Source organism: Egretta garzetta, unplaced genomic scaffold, assembly GCF_000687185.1.
Source record: "Egretta garzetta isolate BGI_Z169 unplaced genomic scaffold, ASM68718v1 scaffold151, whole genome shotgun sequence".
In the NCBI taxonomy this organism is placed as follows: domain Eukaryota; kingdom Metazoa; phylum Chordata; class Aves; order Pelecaniformes; family Ardeidae; genus Egretta; species Egretta garzetta.
The window spans coordinates 2,767,995-2,787,995 of record NW_009258615.1 but is presented as its reverse complement, the minus strand read 5'-3'; the positions used below and the strand labels follow the sequence as shown (position 1 = coordinate 2,787,995).

The 20,001-nt window shown below is 35.8% G+C and overlaps 1 protein-coding gene across 1 annotated transcript in view; it reads left to right on the top strand.

The window, feature by feature from the left end:
- The window catches only part of LCORL (ligand dependent nuclear receptor corepressor like), a 28,672-nt gene extending 11,226 nt beyond the window's left edge, over positions 1 to 17,446 (top strand). Inside the window, exons 4-6 of the mRNA XM_009648033.2 lie at positions 5,005 to 5,259; positions 14,765 to 14,855; positions 16,272 to 17,446. Of these exons, the coding sequence (XP_009646328.2) occupies positions 5,005 to 5,259; positions 14,765 to 14,855; positions 16,272 to 17,304 (1,379 nt within the window). The 3' untranslated portion in view covers positions 17,305 to 17,446. The remainder of the gene's footprint in view (positions 1 to 5,004; positions 5,260 to 14,764; positions 14,856 to 16,271) is intronic.
- Positions 17,447 to 20,001: the final 2,555 nt, after the last annotated feature.

Sequence of the window (20,001 nt, the reverse complement as noted above, 5' to 3'; positions counted from 1 at the left end):
ACTGCAGAATTGTATCAGAAATTGTATCAGAAATTAAGTCACTATTTCAATTTTTTTTAAGGAAAAAATAATGTTTTTCAAGAAATAGAATACTATTGCGGAGCACTATTTTGGGAGCTTTTAAGTCCTTGTCCATTGTCTTGCCAAATAAATGTAAGTCTGAACTATCAGTTAAATCAGTGCATTGCAGTCTAATGATCACACATAGTGTTAATGTACAGAATAGTTAAGAATGTGGATTTGAATAGCTACAAGGTGGGTGCAGTACATGAACTAAGGAAGTCTTAATCCTAAATGTGAGCTTTCTTTGAATTAAAATAAGTCATTACAATTAGTCATAATTACACATCATCTTTATTACTGCCTTCTCTTGCATTCTGACTGTAATCTTGAAAATCACAAGCAGAAAATATCAGATTATATCATACAAATGTGTAATTTAGCCTTCTCTTAGACCTCCTGGTGTTAACCAGGCTACAGTGAAACTAGAGGAACATCAGAGCTGCCTTTTACTCCAAATGCTTAAAGACTGTTCTGCATTTCAAGTAGGATGTCTGTATGTATGTGATCCATGGAGTAAATACAGCTGCCTTGTGTTTTAAATCAATTCTGTGAAAAATACCAGAAGTAGGCATATAGATTTAAAACTTAGTAAGTAGCTATAACCATGACTCCTAATAAAACATCTTAGATTAAAAACTTTTTAGGTCATACAAAGTATATCTGGTGCCATCTGCTGATAATAATTAAGAAATATTTACTAGTGATACTAAGCTCAAAGACCTAATACTCTTCTTACCCCAAAATACATTAAATTGCATTTTAAAATTTTATATGACTAATTACAAATTTCCCATGTGTTAGTGAAACTTTACCACTGTGACCTTAAAATTATAGGTCTCTACATGTTTTCATTGCATACTTGTATAATAACACAGACTTGCAGCTACTGAGTGTAAGTAATTAGATGTTATATAGAATCATAGAATCGTTTAGGTTGGAAAAGACCTTTAAGATTATCAAGTCCAACCGTTAACCTAACCCTGCCATCCCACCACTAAACTTTGTCCCTAAATACACTTCAAATGTGTGTACCCTGTTCTGATCGCTCAGGAGTCTTATATTGATATAACATTATATAAAGTTGCATTTATCCCTAAAAAGTCTGTTTTCTTTCAAAAATCTACAGTGTGTAAAAAGAAAATAGTATATGAAACCATGTAAGTTTTTCTTCTTTCCTTTGAATATCTAACATCTCTCTTGTTTCTGTTCTCTATCACTTGGAGAGCTGTGGGAAATTGTTTCTACCTTCAAAATACTTTAAATTACTTCCTTGTAATACAAGTTATGCATCCACAGCTTCATTCTCCATTAGGAAGCAAAGCAGCATTAATAGGAATGGATCAAGAGCAGCTTTCCAGTACCTCTGAGGAGGTTACTGAGAAGACAGGGTCAAACTCTTTACAGTGGTGCATAGAAGGACAAAGGACAAATTGAAATGGGGAAGTTCTTTCTTATGCAAGGAAAAATGAGGACCGGCAAGCAGTGGAACAGGCTACACAGAGAGGTTGTACAGTCTACATCCACGGAAGTATTCAATACCAAACTGGATAAAACCCAGCACAACCTGGTTTGATCTTGTAGTTGACCCTGCTTTGAGCTGGCAGTTTTCCTAGAGACCTCCCAAGGTCATTCCAACATGAGTGATGATTTAATGGCTTACACAACAGAACAGTCAATACTGAAGATGTGATAGCAACACTATTTGCATTTATGGTAATTAAGCTTAGACTAACTGTGGTCTAGCCCTGTAGATTGAATATGCATTAGCAGCATGAGCACTTCTGATGCACTGTGGAGCACAGCTTCCAGATTATACTCTGAGATACTGGGTTTTTTTTCTTCCCCCTGGTATTACCTTTTTAGGGTAAATTAACTTAAAATCTGTGAACTGTGAATAGCTGTAGCAGTTGAATATATGAAAAAAAAATTGCTGCTTTTATTCCTACCTAGGGACAATTTGGAAATTATTAGAAAAAGTTAAAACTAATACTAAAGAAAATATTATAAGAGAAAAAAAAAAAATGTCCTTTGTTATTCCAACTAGGTCAAAAGATGACTTTGCTCCTAATGGAAAAGCGGGCTTCTGCAAATGTCTAAAAGCAATTCATGCTTGGATATTACCAGTGTGAAGAGTCTAAAACAGAAAAGAAATGCAATAGAAAGTTGGCAGTTCTGAAGGAGTTTTGTCTTGCGGTGATATAGTAATTGATGCTAGGCATGGTGGTTAATAAGCATAAATTTATTCTAGGCTCTTGTGTTTTCCAGCTATTGGTAGGTGTCTCTATGTGCTCTATGATCTTTAGCTTTTTCAAGGCACAGATCATACCAGGATGTAAAATAACTGTCTTTCCCATTTGCACTGATGATCACCTGTTCTCCAAAAGCCTTTGAAGAAGTTTTTCTTGGGTGCATGCAACAAAATTTTTACTCTATATAAGCAGGGTCATTCCAGACCAGATGCGTGGTAAACTATTCAGTGTTCATGATGAGTTGTATATCTAATTTTGTCTGGGTTTCTTGATTACTGGCTGTCAGATTTTTGTTTGCTTGTGTTTGGGTTTGCTTTTCTTTAAGCTAAGCTTTTGATCAGTAGTTTTCATTGTCTAGAGCTGTAATTCCCCTGTCATGCAGATACTTACTTCTGTTCCTAGATAATTTAGTTTTTCAGTTCCATCTCTTAACTTTCCATGTTACTTTATTTTTTTGCATGTACGTTAGCATTTTTATACTTGTTGACTTACTGTTTCAATATCTTTTGTTGAACTTTTTCTTTCCTTCTAAGTGTCTCTTGGATGATAAAATTCCAGTTGAACATTTATTGGATTAATTATTTCAGATTTGGGAAATGCCAATAAATAAAGAATACCTGTGCCTGGGTGTTCCATGATGGGGAGAGTTCTTTTTCTTTGTAGGTACCCTCCATCATTTAGAATTTCACCTGATACCTCTCCTTTAGAAACTCCAATTTTAGAAATCTATTTTAGAAATTTTGGTAGAGATCTGGTTTTGGACTGTCAGAAGATAGAGCTTCAACCATAAGCAGACTTGTTTTGTCATGCCTTGAAGCCAAGATGTGTAGCATATACTCAGTCTTTGAAAATGTTGGAGCTTCACCTTATCTCCTAAAGCAGTACTGAAAGGCCAACCAAAACATATCGACAAGAAGAGGCTGAACAGTCAGCTGCTCTCCTCTATGCTTTAGCACATCGCATATGTGCATGTTTGTAATTCCTTGCAGTGCTCTGTTAGTGAAAATGAATTCTCAAAATGGAATACGTTTTGAATAAACTTGAAACAAGCAAAATCTTCTACACATTCATCCTAAATTTGAGCAGCATTCCTTGATCTGTCTTAGTGGTCACTCTCTTGCTAGTAGATGGATAAAGCTTCATTGGTGTAAAAGGCTTGGGTAAATATGCTGTGTGATCCTCCAAACTACCTATTAGGAAATTTACACTTTGCATGCAAACATCTACCTGATCCAGTCCTTTTGGTTTCTCCACTTTCATGAAAACAAAACTCAAATCATCTGTATTACCTGTTTCAGACTAATTTAAGTATCCCAGTAACTGCCACCATGGTCTTTGGCATTTCTTTCAGGCAATCAAGGCTGACCTAAACGCTAATACTTCTGTGTCACATTCACACTTACTTTAAATCTTTAAATCCCTGTCCTTTCTTGATGAAATCTGTTTCGCTCTCTACTGATTAACTCTAGGATGGGCAGTGGTTAAAACATTGAAAATCATATCTTTGGTTTGCGTGTGTGTAGAGTTGAAGGAAAGAAGGAAGAGGGGGATAGTGAAATGAGTACTACTGCCACTTTAAGGAAGAATATAGATCTTTCAGTATGGGCAATTGTGCTTGTCTTAGGAAATGAAGTATTGCAGTCATCAATGCAGCATTGCATTGATGAGTAACACAGATTACTCTGAGTTTCTTAACTACATTGTTATTTATGCTGAGTTACAGATCTTTGATCTTTCTGGTACTTCTAAAGAAATTGGGATTCTTTTTTCAGTGTTTCACAAATGTTGTTTCAGCTGTGCTTCATAAGAGGTTTAACTTTTTTCTAGCTGACAGACAACATTAAAATAAAGTTGCAGGTATCTGACATTTGATTTTTTAATGACTTTTGTGTTTTTAAAATGAAACACTTCTTTCCATGGGACTGTTACATACACGAACAACAAACAGGGTACATACAGTTTAGAATAGGAAATAAAGTTTTTCTCACAAATATTTTCATTGGTAGTGCTTTGGAAATGTCCTGAAAATACTGTAAGATTTTACAATAAAAATTTCCAACTTTATTGTAAAATTCAATTGCTTGTACTGCTACAATTTGTATGCGGTATTTCAAGTAGCATCATATCAGTTTTGACATTGCAATACTGAATCTACAGTAGGGATTACAATCTAATATGTAGGTCAAACAAATTTGGTTTTTTTTATTAGTCCTCAAAAGTGAACTGTTCTATGTTATGAAAATCTGTAGAACTGCACTTTAATTTTAATTATTGTTGTTATAGTTGTTCTTTGAAAGTGACTTCTTTATGTATTAATTTTTATTCAAATTTCTTTATTTTTAAAACTGAAAATGAAGAGTGTGCAAATGAAAATTCAACTTATTTACCAAGAATAAATACAGATTCTGACTCCCATAGTTACATTATTTATCTGCCCACGTAGTTTTACTTGCATGCTACGACAGAGGAATAAGGTAAAAATTACTGATGTGTGTTAAATGTGTTCTTGCAAGTGACCTCTACTTAGGAATGCTCGTAAGAAAAACTTACTAGACATTTCAATTAATGTGTTCATTACACATGTCCTTATTACACACATTTATTGTGCTTATAGGACGTATTTCTTTAAAGAAATGTAATTAAGTTTTTTTAATACATCTGTTGCCTCTGTGTGTTGTTTTTTTATTCCTAGATCTTCCTCAGAACTGTGATCCTAACATTCCCCTAGTTGCTCAGGAATTAATGAAAAAAATGATCCGTCAGTTTGCGATTGAGTACATTTCAAAAAGTAGCAAAATTCAAGAGAACAGAAATGGTTCATCGTTTGAACCAAGTCTGATATGTAAAAGTATCCAAATGAACCAAACGGAAAACTCCCTTCAGGAAGAACAGGATAGTCCTCTAGACCTCACTGTGAATCGAACTCAAGAACAGAATACTCAGCAAGGTAAATTTCTGTATCTGCTTATCTGTGTTTTGCTGTCATTTATTACCTTATTATGTCTTACTCCCTTAAAAAAATAAATATGTGTCTGTGTCAACTATCTATATGTTTTGTCTTTCCAGAGTAGTAATCAGTATATTGGAAAAAAAAAATTATCCTATATGATTAAAATAAGGTTGAAGGAAAATTGGCATTGCATCAACTTAACAATTAAAGAAAACTCGTACATTTTCCTCTAAACATCAGGAAAAATGTTATAAGAGAACCGCTTAAAAAAAAAAAAAAATACATTCTTTCTAGAAGCATTTTTCACATTGTGTGTTAGCAGATACATATTCTCATTTCTGAGTTCCTGTGTCAAATAAGTAGCACTGGAGTTTCACAGCTTTAGAATACTGAATCAAAGTCGGCTCACCTGTGGCTGTCACAAGTAACAATGGTTCACGATTTTGTTGAAGAAATGGCTGTTAAGAAGCCTTCTGAGAAAAGAGAGAAAGATACTGGAATTTCAGAGAGCAGCAAAGGTAGCTCCATCTATGTTAGCACTTGGATGCTTTAATTCTTTAGATACAGACTGGTTAGAATGATGAAAGAAGATTAATTTGGGAGGAAATTTCCATACTTCATGCCTTAATAGTTATAGATCAGTGTAACTTTCTTAACTGAGAGTAAAGCTAGAAAAAGAAAAATAGTCTGTCTCACTGTCACTTACAAAAAGGAAATAATTTCTTTGCCTCAAGGAATATTGCTATCCAAAACTGATAACAATATAATCACAAGAGTGTTTTGGACTTTGAAATTGATTTGGATTAGCAGCAGTTTTCAGGAAGGGTTGTGATTGTCATGTGCAACTGAAAGCAGTGGCAAAAGCAGCTTTTGTCTTTTGCAAATACAAGGGTCCATGTTAATGCAATAATACTGCAGACCAAAGGGAAAAGTTTGCCTGTATGTCATATTCCATACTAAAAGAGGTAAAAGAAGGTAGAACTGTGGAATTAAAAACCAACATTGGTCAGAATGAAAGCAGATCGTGTATGTGTGTGCTTAACAGATATACTTTGTTAGATGTAACTATTCTAGATTAAATTTCAAGCATCCTTTCTCTTTGACAGCAGAAGCATTAAGAAATTGTGAAATTCCTGCTTTTATTCTGCATGCTGAGCAGAAACAACTTGATGCCAGGGTTTAGCCAATACCTTGTGCAGATTAAATCCTGAGAAAATATCTGGTGTACTTTGACATACTTTTGCTATGGATAAATTACAGATTTTAGAGATTTATAATTGGCCAGGTAGAAGCATGTTTCTTTTGCAAGGGCAATAAAAGTACTTTCCTGATATCAGCGCTATAGCCTTTTGCTTACTTCAACAGTTGGTTACAAAGAATAACTAGTTTAAAATGTCTGTGAGGAAGCAAAGTACTCAAAGACAGGTTCTGGTCCTCACTGAGCTCTAAATCTTTGAGGAAAGAAAGGGAAGGTAGAGGGTGAATGGGGCAGGGATGGGAAGAAATTTCTGCTGCCACTCTCAACTATTTGAAAATCCATTGATCTTTTGTCAAAGAAAAACTTAAAGTGTAGAGAGATTGATTTAAATCTTTCTTTATATGTAATTTGAAAATTTCTTATAATGAGCATAAACAGCAAGTTTAGAATTGTGCATCTTCAGCAAAACATCTGAGGCTAAAATAGTTGCTCAGCATGCATAGTTTACTGTGTAAAACTTGTATACTGTGTAAGATATTGTAGATTCTCAGAACTTAACACTGCCGTGTTTGCTGGAGTGCTTTGCAGATGTTAGAGATACTAGTCTTGCTGTGAGGTTTAGAGCTACTAAAATGAGAGGAAGTATTGAAACTGAAGACTGTAGCTGGAGAAAGGTTTCAATCTGTCTTGTTTTGTCTTATCTTATCTTATCTACAGGGAAGTTGTATTGCGCTTCCCGTTTCCCATGAACATATCAATTTTGAGCTGTCTTAGCTTTCCACTGCGGTAGTAGCAACACAAGCAAATAAGATCAAGATGAGAAAACAGCCTGCTCTTTTTTATTTGCATTGTGTTCTAGGTGCAATGATTAATGAAAAGTTCTTTTAATTAGCTATTGTCAGGGACTATGTATTATTATTCTACCTACCCGTGTTCTTTTCCTGGAAAAAGCTTACATGCTTGCAGTAGGGAATTGTGAAATTTAATGGATTATTTTCAAAAATATATTATTCTGTGTCTAACATGGTATACTTCTTCAGTGTGGACACTCATAAAAGCTATACAATCGTTCCCTTCTTAGTAGTGTCTTTTAACTGTCATGCAATTCTTTTTATTATTTACTCTTTGTAATTCCTGTTAGAATTTCCAAATGAAGTGGCAGTAACAGAGTAGGAAGTTCAAACTTTGTACATTGCTCTGATGGATCTTCAGAGTTGAAATCTTTTTAATTCAAATCCTGTGAAGCAGATATTGACCTAAATATAAATACTTCAGCTTCATTTTCTGTTCAGGCAGGTGTTTTCTATTTATAGTAGTCATCTTTAAAATGAATGATCTAAGTAATAAAAAAGACAGTCTTGTTCCTTCACTATGGCAATGATTCTTGGACTTAAGTTGAGAGGAAGGAGTAAGTTTATTTTCCAGATCGCTAGAAGCATTTTTTCACACTGAGTAGATCCAAGCTAAGTGCTAGCTCAGTGTGAAAAAAGATTCTGTCGCTGAAGGTATCTAGGTGATCTTCACTTCATTTAAGAAAGCTTCTTTCTTTCCTCCAGTATCTGTGGGCCATCTCTGAAGTACTCCCAAAATATGCAGGTCTGACACTTCCAGACCTGATACCCCTGTGTATTATTAGGTCTACATGGCAAGGTTTTGTTGCTGGTGAGTGCTGCAGGGATGGTGTCTATGGGAAGAGGTCAGGGGCTGTCCTGTGCTAGGCATAGCCGGCTCTCCAACAGACCCACAACAGGCCAAAGTAGAGCACATCAGTGAGGTTTGCAGTGCCTCTGTGAACACATGTTTAAGAAAGAGCAAAAATGCTGGACAGGCAGAGCAGTGAGAAACAGCAGGATGAACAACAAGGTCAGAGAAGGAGGGGGAGGCGGCGCTCCAGGCACCAGAGCAGGTATTTCCTGGCAGCACACGGAGAGAACCACGGTGGAGCAGGTATTCCCTTGCAGCTCATGGAAGAGACCACTCTGGAGCAGATATATTCACACTGTGGCCTGTTGAAGACCCTGCATTGGATCAGCTGCATATTTATTTCCTGAAGGAACTGTGGCCTGTGGAGAACCCACAATGGAGCAGGGGAAAGTGTGAGGAAGAAAGAGCTGTAGAGAGGAATTTTACTGACTGTAATCCCTGTTCCCAGTCCTGCCTGTACCACCTGGGAATGGGGGAGAGAGGTAGAGGAGTTGAGAGTGAAGTTGAGCCTGTGAAAAGGTGGGAGGTGCTTTAATTTTTGTCTTTCTCATTTTCGAAATTATTGTAATTTGCAATAAATTAATTTTCCCCAAGTCTGTGTTGCCTGTGATGGTAACTGGTAAGTGGTGTCCCTGTGTTTATCTTGATGACCTTTTTCATCTTATTTCTTCCTGCCCCCCTGTTGAGGAGGGGGAGTGAGCAAGGTGCTGGGTGGGGATCTAGCTACTGGCCAAGGTCAACCCATTTCACCCCTGGTACTGAACCACTCAGTACTGAGTACTTACGCACTGGTATCCGGGTATGTCCAGCTAGCACCCAACTGATAGCAGAGTCCCAAATTGTGCTCTGTTTTGTTCTACGTGTGGAAGTATGGTAACTTAGCAGGGTGCTTTAATTCCTGTGTAGCTTGCTGGTAACTAATCAGGCAATTACTTCACTGTCAGTCAATTAGAAGCAACTGTCTCCAGAAATATCTGTATCTTGCTCTTTTTTCCTAATCCATGTAACTCTAAGACTGTCCAAGCCTTGAAAAGAATGCTCTGTATAGTGAAAGAAAATTTGTTTTGTGTGCACTGCTTCTAACAAAAATAGAATGGTATTGTGTATTTGTGCATTACTTGTCTTCCAAACTAAACCAACGAAAAAGGAGCATCCTTGCAGAATACTACATTGAGTGAGGAACAGTCTTGGAATATCCTGCAGCAACTTACTTTCTTGTGCAGTCACAATGCTGAGCTCTTCGGGGAGTGTTCCCAGCAGCAGCTAACTTTGATGCAGAGGCTTCTTTCCCTTGATAGATACAGGAGAGTTGATCGCTCTCAAGCTGCTAAGCCAAGTGACTTACAAGAGGCAGAAGTATATGTACAAATAAATAATGTGTTAGTTTAGCTACACAAGCTTATTCCCATTGCCATAACTTCTAGGAACAATGATAGTGTGTAAACATAGCAGAAAAACACAAGAGAATTTGCACAGATTTCCTTGTGTCATTGATTCGTCATAGACTGGAAGACATCAGAAGGTAGCAATGCGTGACATTTTGCTGCGTGAATTTTTTACAGCTATCCTGTAGCTTTGTCATTGCAATGTGCATGTGATTTCACCAAAATTTGTAGCAAAATAACGATTTCTGAATAATGGACCAGAATTTGGAAAAAATTTTTAATTTTTGAAAAGTGGTTTCGTACCTCTTGAAAATCCACCCTGAAGTTAGTATGGCAACTGGGATCACAGCCTGTGTGGCCTCTTGATTGCTGTGTTCAGGACTACTGAAAGAATTCCAAACGTTACTGAAAATAACCTTTCATTGTCTTAATATACCATTCTTACCATATGTATTAGGGAAAATACTATGCTTTTTGAAGGTATATGTGCTATATTCTCAAAGATGATTTGTATGAGCTGTAAATATGTTCAAGAAACAGTTTGCTTAATACTTCTGTATGAAAAGGTCACCCTAAAAAGGTACATTTTTGAGGGGAGTACGTGTTTATTTCTTTCTTGGCTGCCATAGCGGTTAACAGCCAAGCTCCTTGTCAGACACTCGCTTGCTTGCTTCCCTGTCAATGGCATAGGGAGAAAATGGGAAGAACATGAAGGAAAGCTCATGAGTTGAGATAAGGACGTGGTTATTGCTTACCACTTACCATAATGGGCAAAACAGACTCAGCTTGGGGGAAATTAACTTAAATTATTGCCTATTAAAATAAATATTTAATCATTAATTCAGGTAGTGGAAACAAAAAGACATGTTACACCAACACCTTTCCTCCCACCTTTCCCAGGCTCAGCTTCACTCCAGATTCCCTTCTGACCACCATCACACTCTGGTGCAAGGGGAATGAGTGTGGGGTGTCCTAATGGTTTCTCTTTGCCATGGGGCTTCCCTCTGCTGTTTTCTCATTCTTTTTGTTCCCTTTTCCTCTATCCATCTGGCATTTTTTGCCCTTTCTTAAATATGTTTTCCCAGAGGTTCTGCCCGAATGGCTGCTGGGCTCAGCTGTGTCCTGCAGTGGGTCTGTTGGAACCATCTAGAACAGGCACATGGCAGCTCCCTGTCTCTCCTCACAGCTGTTGCCAAGACCTTGCTGTGGACACCAGATATAGAGCCATATAGATTTCATCTGGTAGTTTCTCATTTTACAAAATAGCACAGAAGGTCAGCAAGAACAGTCTAGCCAAAGCAGTAGTTAAGAATTAATAAAAGGCTTTGGTGTTCTTACTGACAGTTCTCTGAAAGCATTGTTTCCATGTGCAGCAGCACAGAAAATAACCAGCAAAAGGCAAGGCATCATCAGGAAAGGTACTGAAGGCAAGACAGTGTCATTTTGTTGCTATGAACAATCTTTTCAATGTTTATCATAGCATGATGGATAAGGTAAAGGGAGAGCTGTTATTTTACTAAATCTCACAACATTAGAACTAGGAAGGGCTTGCTGAAACTTCTAAGAAGGGAAAAACAGATAAAGGGCAGCTTTTGCACAGCAGTTTGTGAACATCAGGAACTACTGTGACAAGAAATTGTGGAGATGGACAGTGTCACTGGGTTCGAATAAGACCTTGAACAACTTCCCAGCTAACAGAGCCAAGGCCAGAAACTAAAGCTGGAGTGGGCAGGGATGTATCTCTGAGATTCCTAATCCAACAATAGCATCTACTGGGAGAGCAGGGGAGGAATGAGCTGCAGGCAGTGGCCAGGCTCATGCATTCTCCCACACCAGGAGTGGAGTTTTTCCCATGCTTGGAGACTGAGGACCAGGTAGAGTAGGGTGTTTGACCTGGTAAGGCAGTTCATAATAGCTAGTGAGAGGTTTCCTGAAACCCAGAGAAAAACTGGTAAGTTTGCTAGAATCAGTAGAGAAATACAATTGTAGGAACTCGTGTGACACGTACAATTTCTGTTACTTGCTCTCAACCCCCCCCCCCCCCCCATTTCTCCAACCTCACTAGTCTGCAGGATTTTCAAGTAATTGTGATCTTGATTATTTTGAAGATGACCTTTGATCACACTTTGCTGTATCTTGGTATTGCTGCACCTGATGATCTGGTGCTGAGAAGCAAAGGCCAGAGGTCAATCCATTTCTTTGAACATCAAAATAATTTAATTTGCACGGAAATAACTTTGTTAGAAGACCATGAGCAGCAGACCTGAAAAACTTCTAATAATATTTTTCTATATTATCCAGTGTTCCATAGTATTGTTTATGAAGACTGTTGTCTTAGAGTCATGGCTTCAGCTAAAGAGTGGAAGTAATTCCATGTCTTTTGTTAAAACCACCTTACAGAGTGGTTTTTCTGTTCCTGATGTCATTCAGTCCCTGTCCAGAATTCTTGCCTGAATACCTGTTATGAGTGATTTGATAGAAATAATAAAAAGTTTTGGCTCAGTTTAAAAAAACCCTATTCTTACTTTACAAGTAAGAGGTTTTCAAGGTTCATTGTCTACCTGTAGGATGCCTCTTTGCAAACTTTTTGGTCTTGTACCTAATGAAACAAATTGAACGTCTTTACTGTGTATATAACATACATTCATTTCATATGTAGCATATCATATGTCTTCAAGCTTTATAGCTAGCGTTCTCCCTTTCATATCAATTGTAGGTGCTCCTTTGTTATAATAATAATAATTGATACTATTACAAAGCAGGAAGATCTACCAAAACCAGGAGCTACTGTGTATTTTGAATAAATTTTTTTTGGATTAGCAGCCCTTTCTGCATCAATTTTGGGGGTTTTGTGTTGTTTGGTTTGTGTTTTGGCTTTTTTTTTTAATTTGAGTGAAATCACTGAATTAAAGTCTGGTGTGTGGTGACTTTATCTAGTATTTTTTTATGCATATCAAATTTCTTTCATGGTTCTCTCAGTTGTTTTACTGAGGATCATTTTCCCATGAAGAATTGACTTAGGGAGGCATCATATATTAATGAATACATTTGCTGTGTTGGAGGAACCAACTGTCTTGAAACTGAAATGAATCTCCAGTTCTGCTTACTCGTTAGAGGCCCAAAATGTATCTGATTTTTTGCTTCAGGAGTCTGCATTTTCGATACAGTGTTCTTTAGTAATTTTTCAACTTATCGGTGGCCTTGTGTTGTCAAAACCAATTCTGAAAGATTGGAAAGTAAAATTATTCTGGTTAGGTTTTGTTATAGAATCTTGTGAGAGTTGGCAGGGATGGGGGCAGGGCGTTAGCTTCATTTTGTAGATTGACTAGAGAGAGATGGTTAGCTCTTCATAACGTGATGAGTTCTGAACTTTGAAGGAGCTTTTTCTCCTGTGACTTTATCCAGTGACCTCTTCTAAACTTTTTTTATCTTAGTGCCTATGAATATCAACTGAAGATGGAGAAACAGTTGTGCAAGGGAACACACAAGCACTTAAGAAAGGGAGATGTACTTTGTATGGCTGACAGAACATAGCAGATGAAATCTCTTGTACAGGACTCGGGGGCGTTGCTAGCTTGGGTATTTGGGATGCTTCAGAGCTGGGTAGGCAAAATAGTCCATGTAGACTATTCCTGTAGTGTTTTTAATTGGCTTTTCCTTCGGGAATTTCACTGCATCAGAAAGATTGAATAACATTAACTAGTCCTTCCTTTAACTTCCTTAGGATTAAGGAAGGCTTTGAAAGGAACATATTCAGGAGAAAAGGAGCATCTTTGACATGTGGCATATTTATAAATATTTTTTCCCCCTTATGCTGACTTACGATGCTACTTTTCCTCTCTTTACCCTTCTTCAAATAATACAAAATAGTTGAGGAAAAACGGTAAAAAACTGTTAAAATCCGTCCAAAAAAAATAGCTGGATTTCATTATTGCATAAAACTCTTATTTTTTTGCAGTATTGATATAAAGGAGAGTTACCCTAACGACTTTTCTGACTTCTTACTTGAGTGTTGGCGTTTGGACTATTCAGCCAATGCTTGATGTCTGCATATGAGGCTGTGGGAAAAAATATACCGTTGATTGATGTTTTAGAAGTAATACGCAGTAATGTGAAAATGACACTAATGCAAAAAGGGCTAGCATAAGGTTGCTTGTAGAGTTGAATGTTGAGCTACATGTGAAACTCAAAATTGGATCACAGAGCTCAGGCACACAAAACAGATGAAGTTTGAAACTGAACCAAGGAAGAAAGGTATGAAATTAAATATACTTAGGGGATTTATCTATAATTTAAATGTGATTTTTTAAAAAAAACCCAAAAGCTTAAACTAGAAGGAGTATTTAGGTACTGATTAGTTTCTTTAATTTTTGGTGTTCTTAAATATTTGATTTTTAAAAAAATACGGTTTTCTATTTCAATACTTCATAGATTTCAACAGCCAACTATAAATCTTGAATTTAACATTTGCCAGTGACTTAACAGAGAGGACTCCCACCCCCGTTTAGGTCTTTCCATTTGTCTAGTTTCATTATTACATATGTGTGGGGGCAGCAGGGGGAATACGTATAAACAAACTATTAGAAATTTTAATGACATATGTCTCATATGCTTAAAACTCTATATTGGGCTAGAGCTCTCTTCCCAGTTACTGGGGTACTACTTTCTCATCTAGTAACCTGGTCTGGTCTCATAGCTGACCCTGCTCTAAGCAGGAGGTTGGTCTAGAGACCTCCTGAGAACCCTAGGAGCCTGAATTAGCCTTTAAGCCTATGACTTACTGAAGTTAAAATTGGCATAACTATCAGGCTTGTTTGTTTACCATGTGTAAATATGAATATATGAATAATAATAATCATAATAATAATACCAAGTGCATTGCTTTGGTTGCCTTGAAAGTAAACAGTACAATATATACGCATACGTAATTTTTAGGAAAGCAGTCACATGTTTCTGTTTAAGGCAGATTCTTTTAAATTTTATTATTTCTGAATGGGTTTATTTTTTATTGTTTCTTAATTTTAAAAAGTTTTGTTACCAATCAGATATGTAAAACCATTTGCTGACAGCTGACATTGTTAAAGAAATAAGATGTCAGAAATTTTACAAGATAAAGTAACTGTTTAAAAATTGCACTGTAGGTACAAACATTTGCTAACAAAATTTCTGAGATCATCCTTAAGCAACTGCTATCATCACTACTTGTTCTTTGCAGGGGATGGAGTGCTAGATCTCTCTACAAAGAAAAGCGCAAGGTTGGAAGAACCGAAATATGATCCGTTGTGTTCTGAAAACTCAGTGTCTGGGTAAGCAACGTTTAGGATTCTCTCTGGCTTATGTAAAAGACAATCCAGGTTTCTCTTCTCTGAAGTCAGGTTTTATGTTCATAACATATTTGTATATACTGACACACACATGTGGTTCCTATTTTGCTTTCAAAAGAATTTTTGTCACTCATAAGTGTGTGTCTATGTATATATCATATGTTTCATTTGTCTTTTTCCTTTTTTTCTGTTTAAAGAAAAGTTATCAGAACAATCACCAAACTTTAGTTCATGTTACTAAAAAATGAACTGAAAATTGATTACATAACACATTAAAAGTAATAGGATAGTAGAAGAAAATGTAAATACATTATTTCAGAGTTTATTTAGGGAACTTCAATTTTGGACAAAAATGACCATGTTAATATTTAGATTTAAAATATTCTTCAACTAACATGAACAAGTTAAAGGACTATTATATATAATATTTCTTAATAAGAGAGAGAGCAAGCGCGAGAGAGAGCTCTTAATCATCATACTTCTACTTACATCATGGTTCTGACTATGGTGTGTGGTGGCAAATGGTTAAATTTCTTTATTCAGCAACAAAAACGTTATTGCATCTGCTGAAAGCTACCACAAAACTGGTGAAACACATTGTTTTGTTGGATTTTGTTATGATCTTGGCATCTTCCCATCCACTAGCCATAGCAGGACCCTTTTTGTCACCTGTACGTCTTACCAAATAACTTATTACAAATAGGACTACAATAGCAGTATTTGTTGAATGATGTAAAATTGCATTTTATTAATTCGCTGATATGAAGAAGTTTTAAAATGAATATGACTTTGTAATTAGAGAGCTGTAAATAGTGGTTAGAAGTTTTTATATCTATGTCTTATTTTGCCAAAGTGGACTTGATTGTTAACTGCAGCACTTTATCTTACTGTTGTAGAAAGCCTAGTTTTGTGTAAGTCTGGGATGTTTGTGCGTAGTTATGTACTTATTGCTGCAAATTTTCTATGAGGGGGTTGACTCTTTTATTACTTGTTTAGCGGTAACGTCACGTTTCTACTAACAAAAACTCCTTCAGGATTTGGGTATTTAATGGAACGTTAATTGTATAATTAAAATTATAACAGTGTTGCTCCGCAAGCATGTGAACGAGGGAATATAGCAAGCACATGAGAATATTATCAAATACTGAGCTAGGCTATAAAGTTCTTGGAAGGGCTGCTGTAGAAGCCACCGTATGATTTTTGATGCACTGTCCTACCAGAACTGTAACATTTTGCTAGGATAATCATTTAACTACCACATCTCAAAGGCTTAAAAGTATCAGAAGCAGTGATGTTACCGAAGCAAGGAGTATAATAAAGGAGTGGACCCTTCCCTTCCATAGCTGTGTGAGAGTCTCTCATACATCAGTTTACCATCGTTTCATTCCATCCATCCAGGAGACTACACAGACACAGAGAGGACTATGTGGAAAGAAGTGCTGAGTTTGCAGATGGTTTGCTCTCAAAAGCTTTGAAAGACATTCAGTCTGGAGCACTGGACATAAATAAAGCAGGCATACTTTATGGCATACCTCAAAAAACTTTACTTCTCCACTTAGAAGCCTTACCAGCAGGAAAGCCTGCACCTTTTAAAAACAAAACTCGAGATTTCAATGATAGTTATTCATTTAAAGACAGTAAAGAAACTTGTGCAGTCCTACAAAAAGTAGCCTTGTGGGCAAGAGCTCAAGCAGAGCGCACAGAAAAAAGTAAACTCAGTCTACTTGAAACCTCAGAATTAAAATTCCCAACAGCTTCCAGTTACCTCCACCAGTTAACTCTACAGAGAATGGTCACTCAATTTAAAGAAAAAAGTGAAAATCTACAATATGAAACTGCAAGTCCTACTGTACAATTAAAAATTCCTCAGCTAAGAATAAGTTCTGTGTCCAAACCACAGTCTGATACTGCTGGTCTTCTGGATGTTATGTACCACGTTTCTAAAACCTCCTCAGTCTTAGAAGGATCAGCTCTTCAAAAATTGAAAAATATACTCCCTAAACAGAACAAAATTGAATGTTCTGGACCTGTAACTCACTCAAGTGTTGACTCCTACTTTCTGCATGGGGACCTCTCTCCTTTGTGTCTTAATGCTAAGAATGGGACAGTAGATGGAACCTCAGAAAATACAGAAGATAGTTTGGATCGTAAAGATAATAAGCAACCAAGAAAAAAACGTGGCCGCTATCGGCAGTATGATCATGAAATAATGGAAGAAGCAATTGCAATGGTAATGAGTGGGAAAATGAGTGTTTCCAAAGCACAAGGAATTTATGGGGTACCTCACAGCACTTTAGAATATAAAGTAAAAGAAAGATCTGGAACATTGAAGACTCCGCCGAAGAAGAAACTCCGATTACCAGATACTGGCTTATTTAATATGACAGATTCAGGGACTGGCAGCTGCAAAAATAGTAGCAAGCCTGTGTAGAGTAATTGTTAGCGAGTTGTTTTGTGTGTGTGTATGTATGTCTGTATACACACACTGTGTGAGAAATACATATGCTCACTCTGACAGAAGACGTGAAATTATACAGTTCAAAAACCACATACATGCCTTTTGAAAAATAGTTTTATTCAGGGTTTTCACTGTGGACAGAATTATAGAGTTGCTCACTTAATTCTGATAGTGTGTATTTAATATAATCCTTGTATAAATAGGTGAAAAGATTCAGGTTTTATTTAGTAGTCAATAGCATAAAGATGTTTTGGGAAAACAAGTATTTGTCATGTGAAGCATAATTTTTAATTGGTGAAGAACCACTCTACCCATTCAATAATCCATCTTATTATGGAAATACATAACCAAGGGTTAGCAGACTTTTATACTTCACAGAATACTTGCAATAAATTGTAAGTAACTCAGATTATACAAATTAAGGGATTTTTTTAAAAAGCTAGTTCCTTACAAGGAAGTGGATTTGTGAAGTATTAGTAGGATATAGTACATTCTGTGAAAGAAAAAAAGTTCATCGTTACTTAAATATCCAATACAAGTAAGAAAAACATTTCATTACTAAAAATGTGTGTTTAGCAGGCATAAACTGCATTTTTTATCATTTTAAGGAAATTTTGTTGTTGGTTTAGAAAGAAATTGGTGTTTACAAAGTGTACACTTATGAAACCTGAGAAATTACTGTAGTTATAGAATTATTAAATATGAAATAAGATGGAATACTAAGAGCATAAAATAATTTAAACTTTAACATAATTTTCCTTTTTAGTTTGACATAAGGTAACTTGTAAGGTTTAAAAAGAAAGTTGGAATGCAACTTAGAGCATGTTCATAATGTGCACAGAATGAGCTTGAGAATGGTTTGGGTTTGTTTGGGTTTTTTGTTTAAAAGTGCTGGTTAGTTGATGTTATGACTACTTAAAATTTATTTAAGGATTGTGTCACACTCCTATTGAAAAACCTCACTGTAACTGTAATGTATTTGCTGCTGTGACATTTCAAAACATTTTCAGTTTATCGATATGAATACCAAGTTACATTATCATTTTGCTAATAACCAAATTTGCAGTTCAGGGTCTTGATAGAAATACAAATATTAAACAGTGAAGCTGTTTTGAACTTTCAATAATATAAATTCTTTATAAATTTGGTAGTTAGAAGTTAGGCAGTTCACTTTAAATACGTAACTTTTAATAGAATTTAAGGGAGACCAATTACCTTCATATTGCAGTTTTTACATGAATTTCAAAGTATTCACATTGGACTTTATATCATACTTGATTTTTTTGTGTAGTATCACAAAGTATATGTCTACATATGAAGAATGGGGGCTTGCTTAATACATTCAATACTGAACATCAATGCCCTTTTCCTCTCAAAATGTAATTTTTTCTGTATGCATCTAATTTGGCATAGAAAAATACTTTTCTCCAACTTTTATACATTTGGTGCACATGCATTCATTTTTTTCCCCACTTTAAATTTGCATGTGTATAGTTTAATTATATAAATTAAATGGGACATTAGATACATATGGGCCACATCAGGTAATTTGACTTACAGATAAACTTGCCATTAAATTCAGTGGAGAGCATACTGCAATATTGATGGCAAAATCTAGCCCATTAACACTATTAAAAAATAACAACTTCCATTTTAAAACAGAATAATCCTTTGAAACTGCACAACCAGTGACTCAGTTCTTTGGTCTCTCAGATCTATACTGAATCTTCTTCAGTGCTTAAGGTTTACTTGCATAATACAGAATGAATCCTTTTTTTAAGCAGAACTATATCTGATAACAAGGAGGTCATAAAACAGCAGATGTCAGGGTCATCTTTCATTTTAAAAGAATTAAGCCATATTTTGTGAGGGCCAGAAGGATTAATTTGTGAATATATCCCCACCGAAAAATGAAGTTGAAAAAAACTTAAGTGTTTCAAGATCTGTCTTTATACAGTTTTACTTGCAAAACTTTTGGGCTTCAGTACATTGCCTAATATTTGTACCATACTGATGTTTTCTACTCCTCAGACAATGTTATAAATTTGAGTCAGAAGTTTATATTGAAGGCAAGTTACAGTACTCTTTTTATATCATTTAAAAGATGACCTGACCAAAAAATTAACAGGATTCATAAAATCAGGGATCATTTTACTATTGACTTAACAGTACTCAGTAGTTTTGTATGTAATATTCTAATTAATTTTCAACATTTTAGTACTTGTATTTATTTTTTGGTCAGAAATAGTATATTAAAATATTTTTTGATAGTTTATAGATGATACTCAACCTGTAAGTGTTTAAAGGAACAGAATTATTTGTTTCTAATTATTAGGCTAACCTTTGATTACACAACTAAGGAAAGGCAGGGAAATGTGTAGATTCTCCTTCCCCAACCCCTATCTATTCCATTAAATGTCATTTAAATTACACATTTTGAACTGTTTTATAAATTCAGTTACCAGTCACTACTTAGTAATTGACAATTTCTGAAAATTCCTGTTTCAGCAGAATTTTAAATGAAGGCGAAAGCAAGCCCTACATGCTTTCTACTTATTTGAATGTTTCTCAAGTATTTTATATTAAAAAACAGTGCCTCTGTTTTTAGAACTACTGCTCAGTAAAGCTGTTTAAACCATTTCTGGTAGCTAATGACAATTTTATATTAAA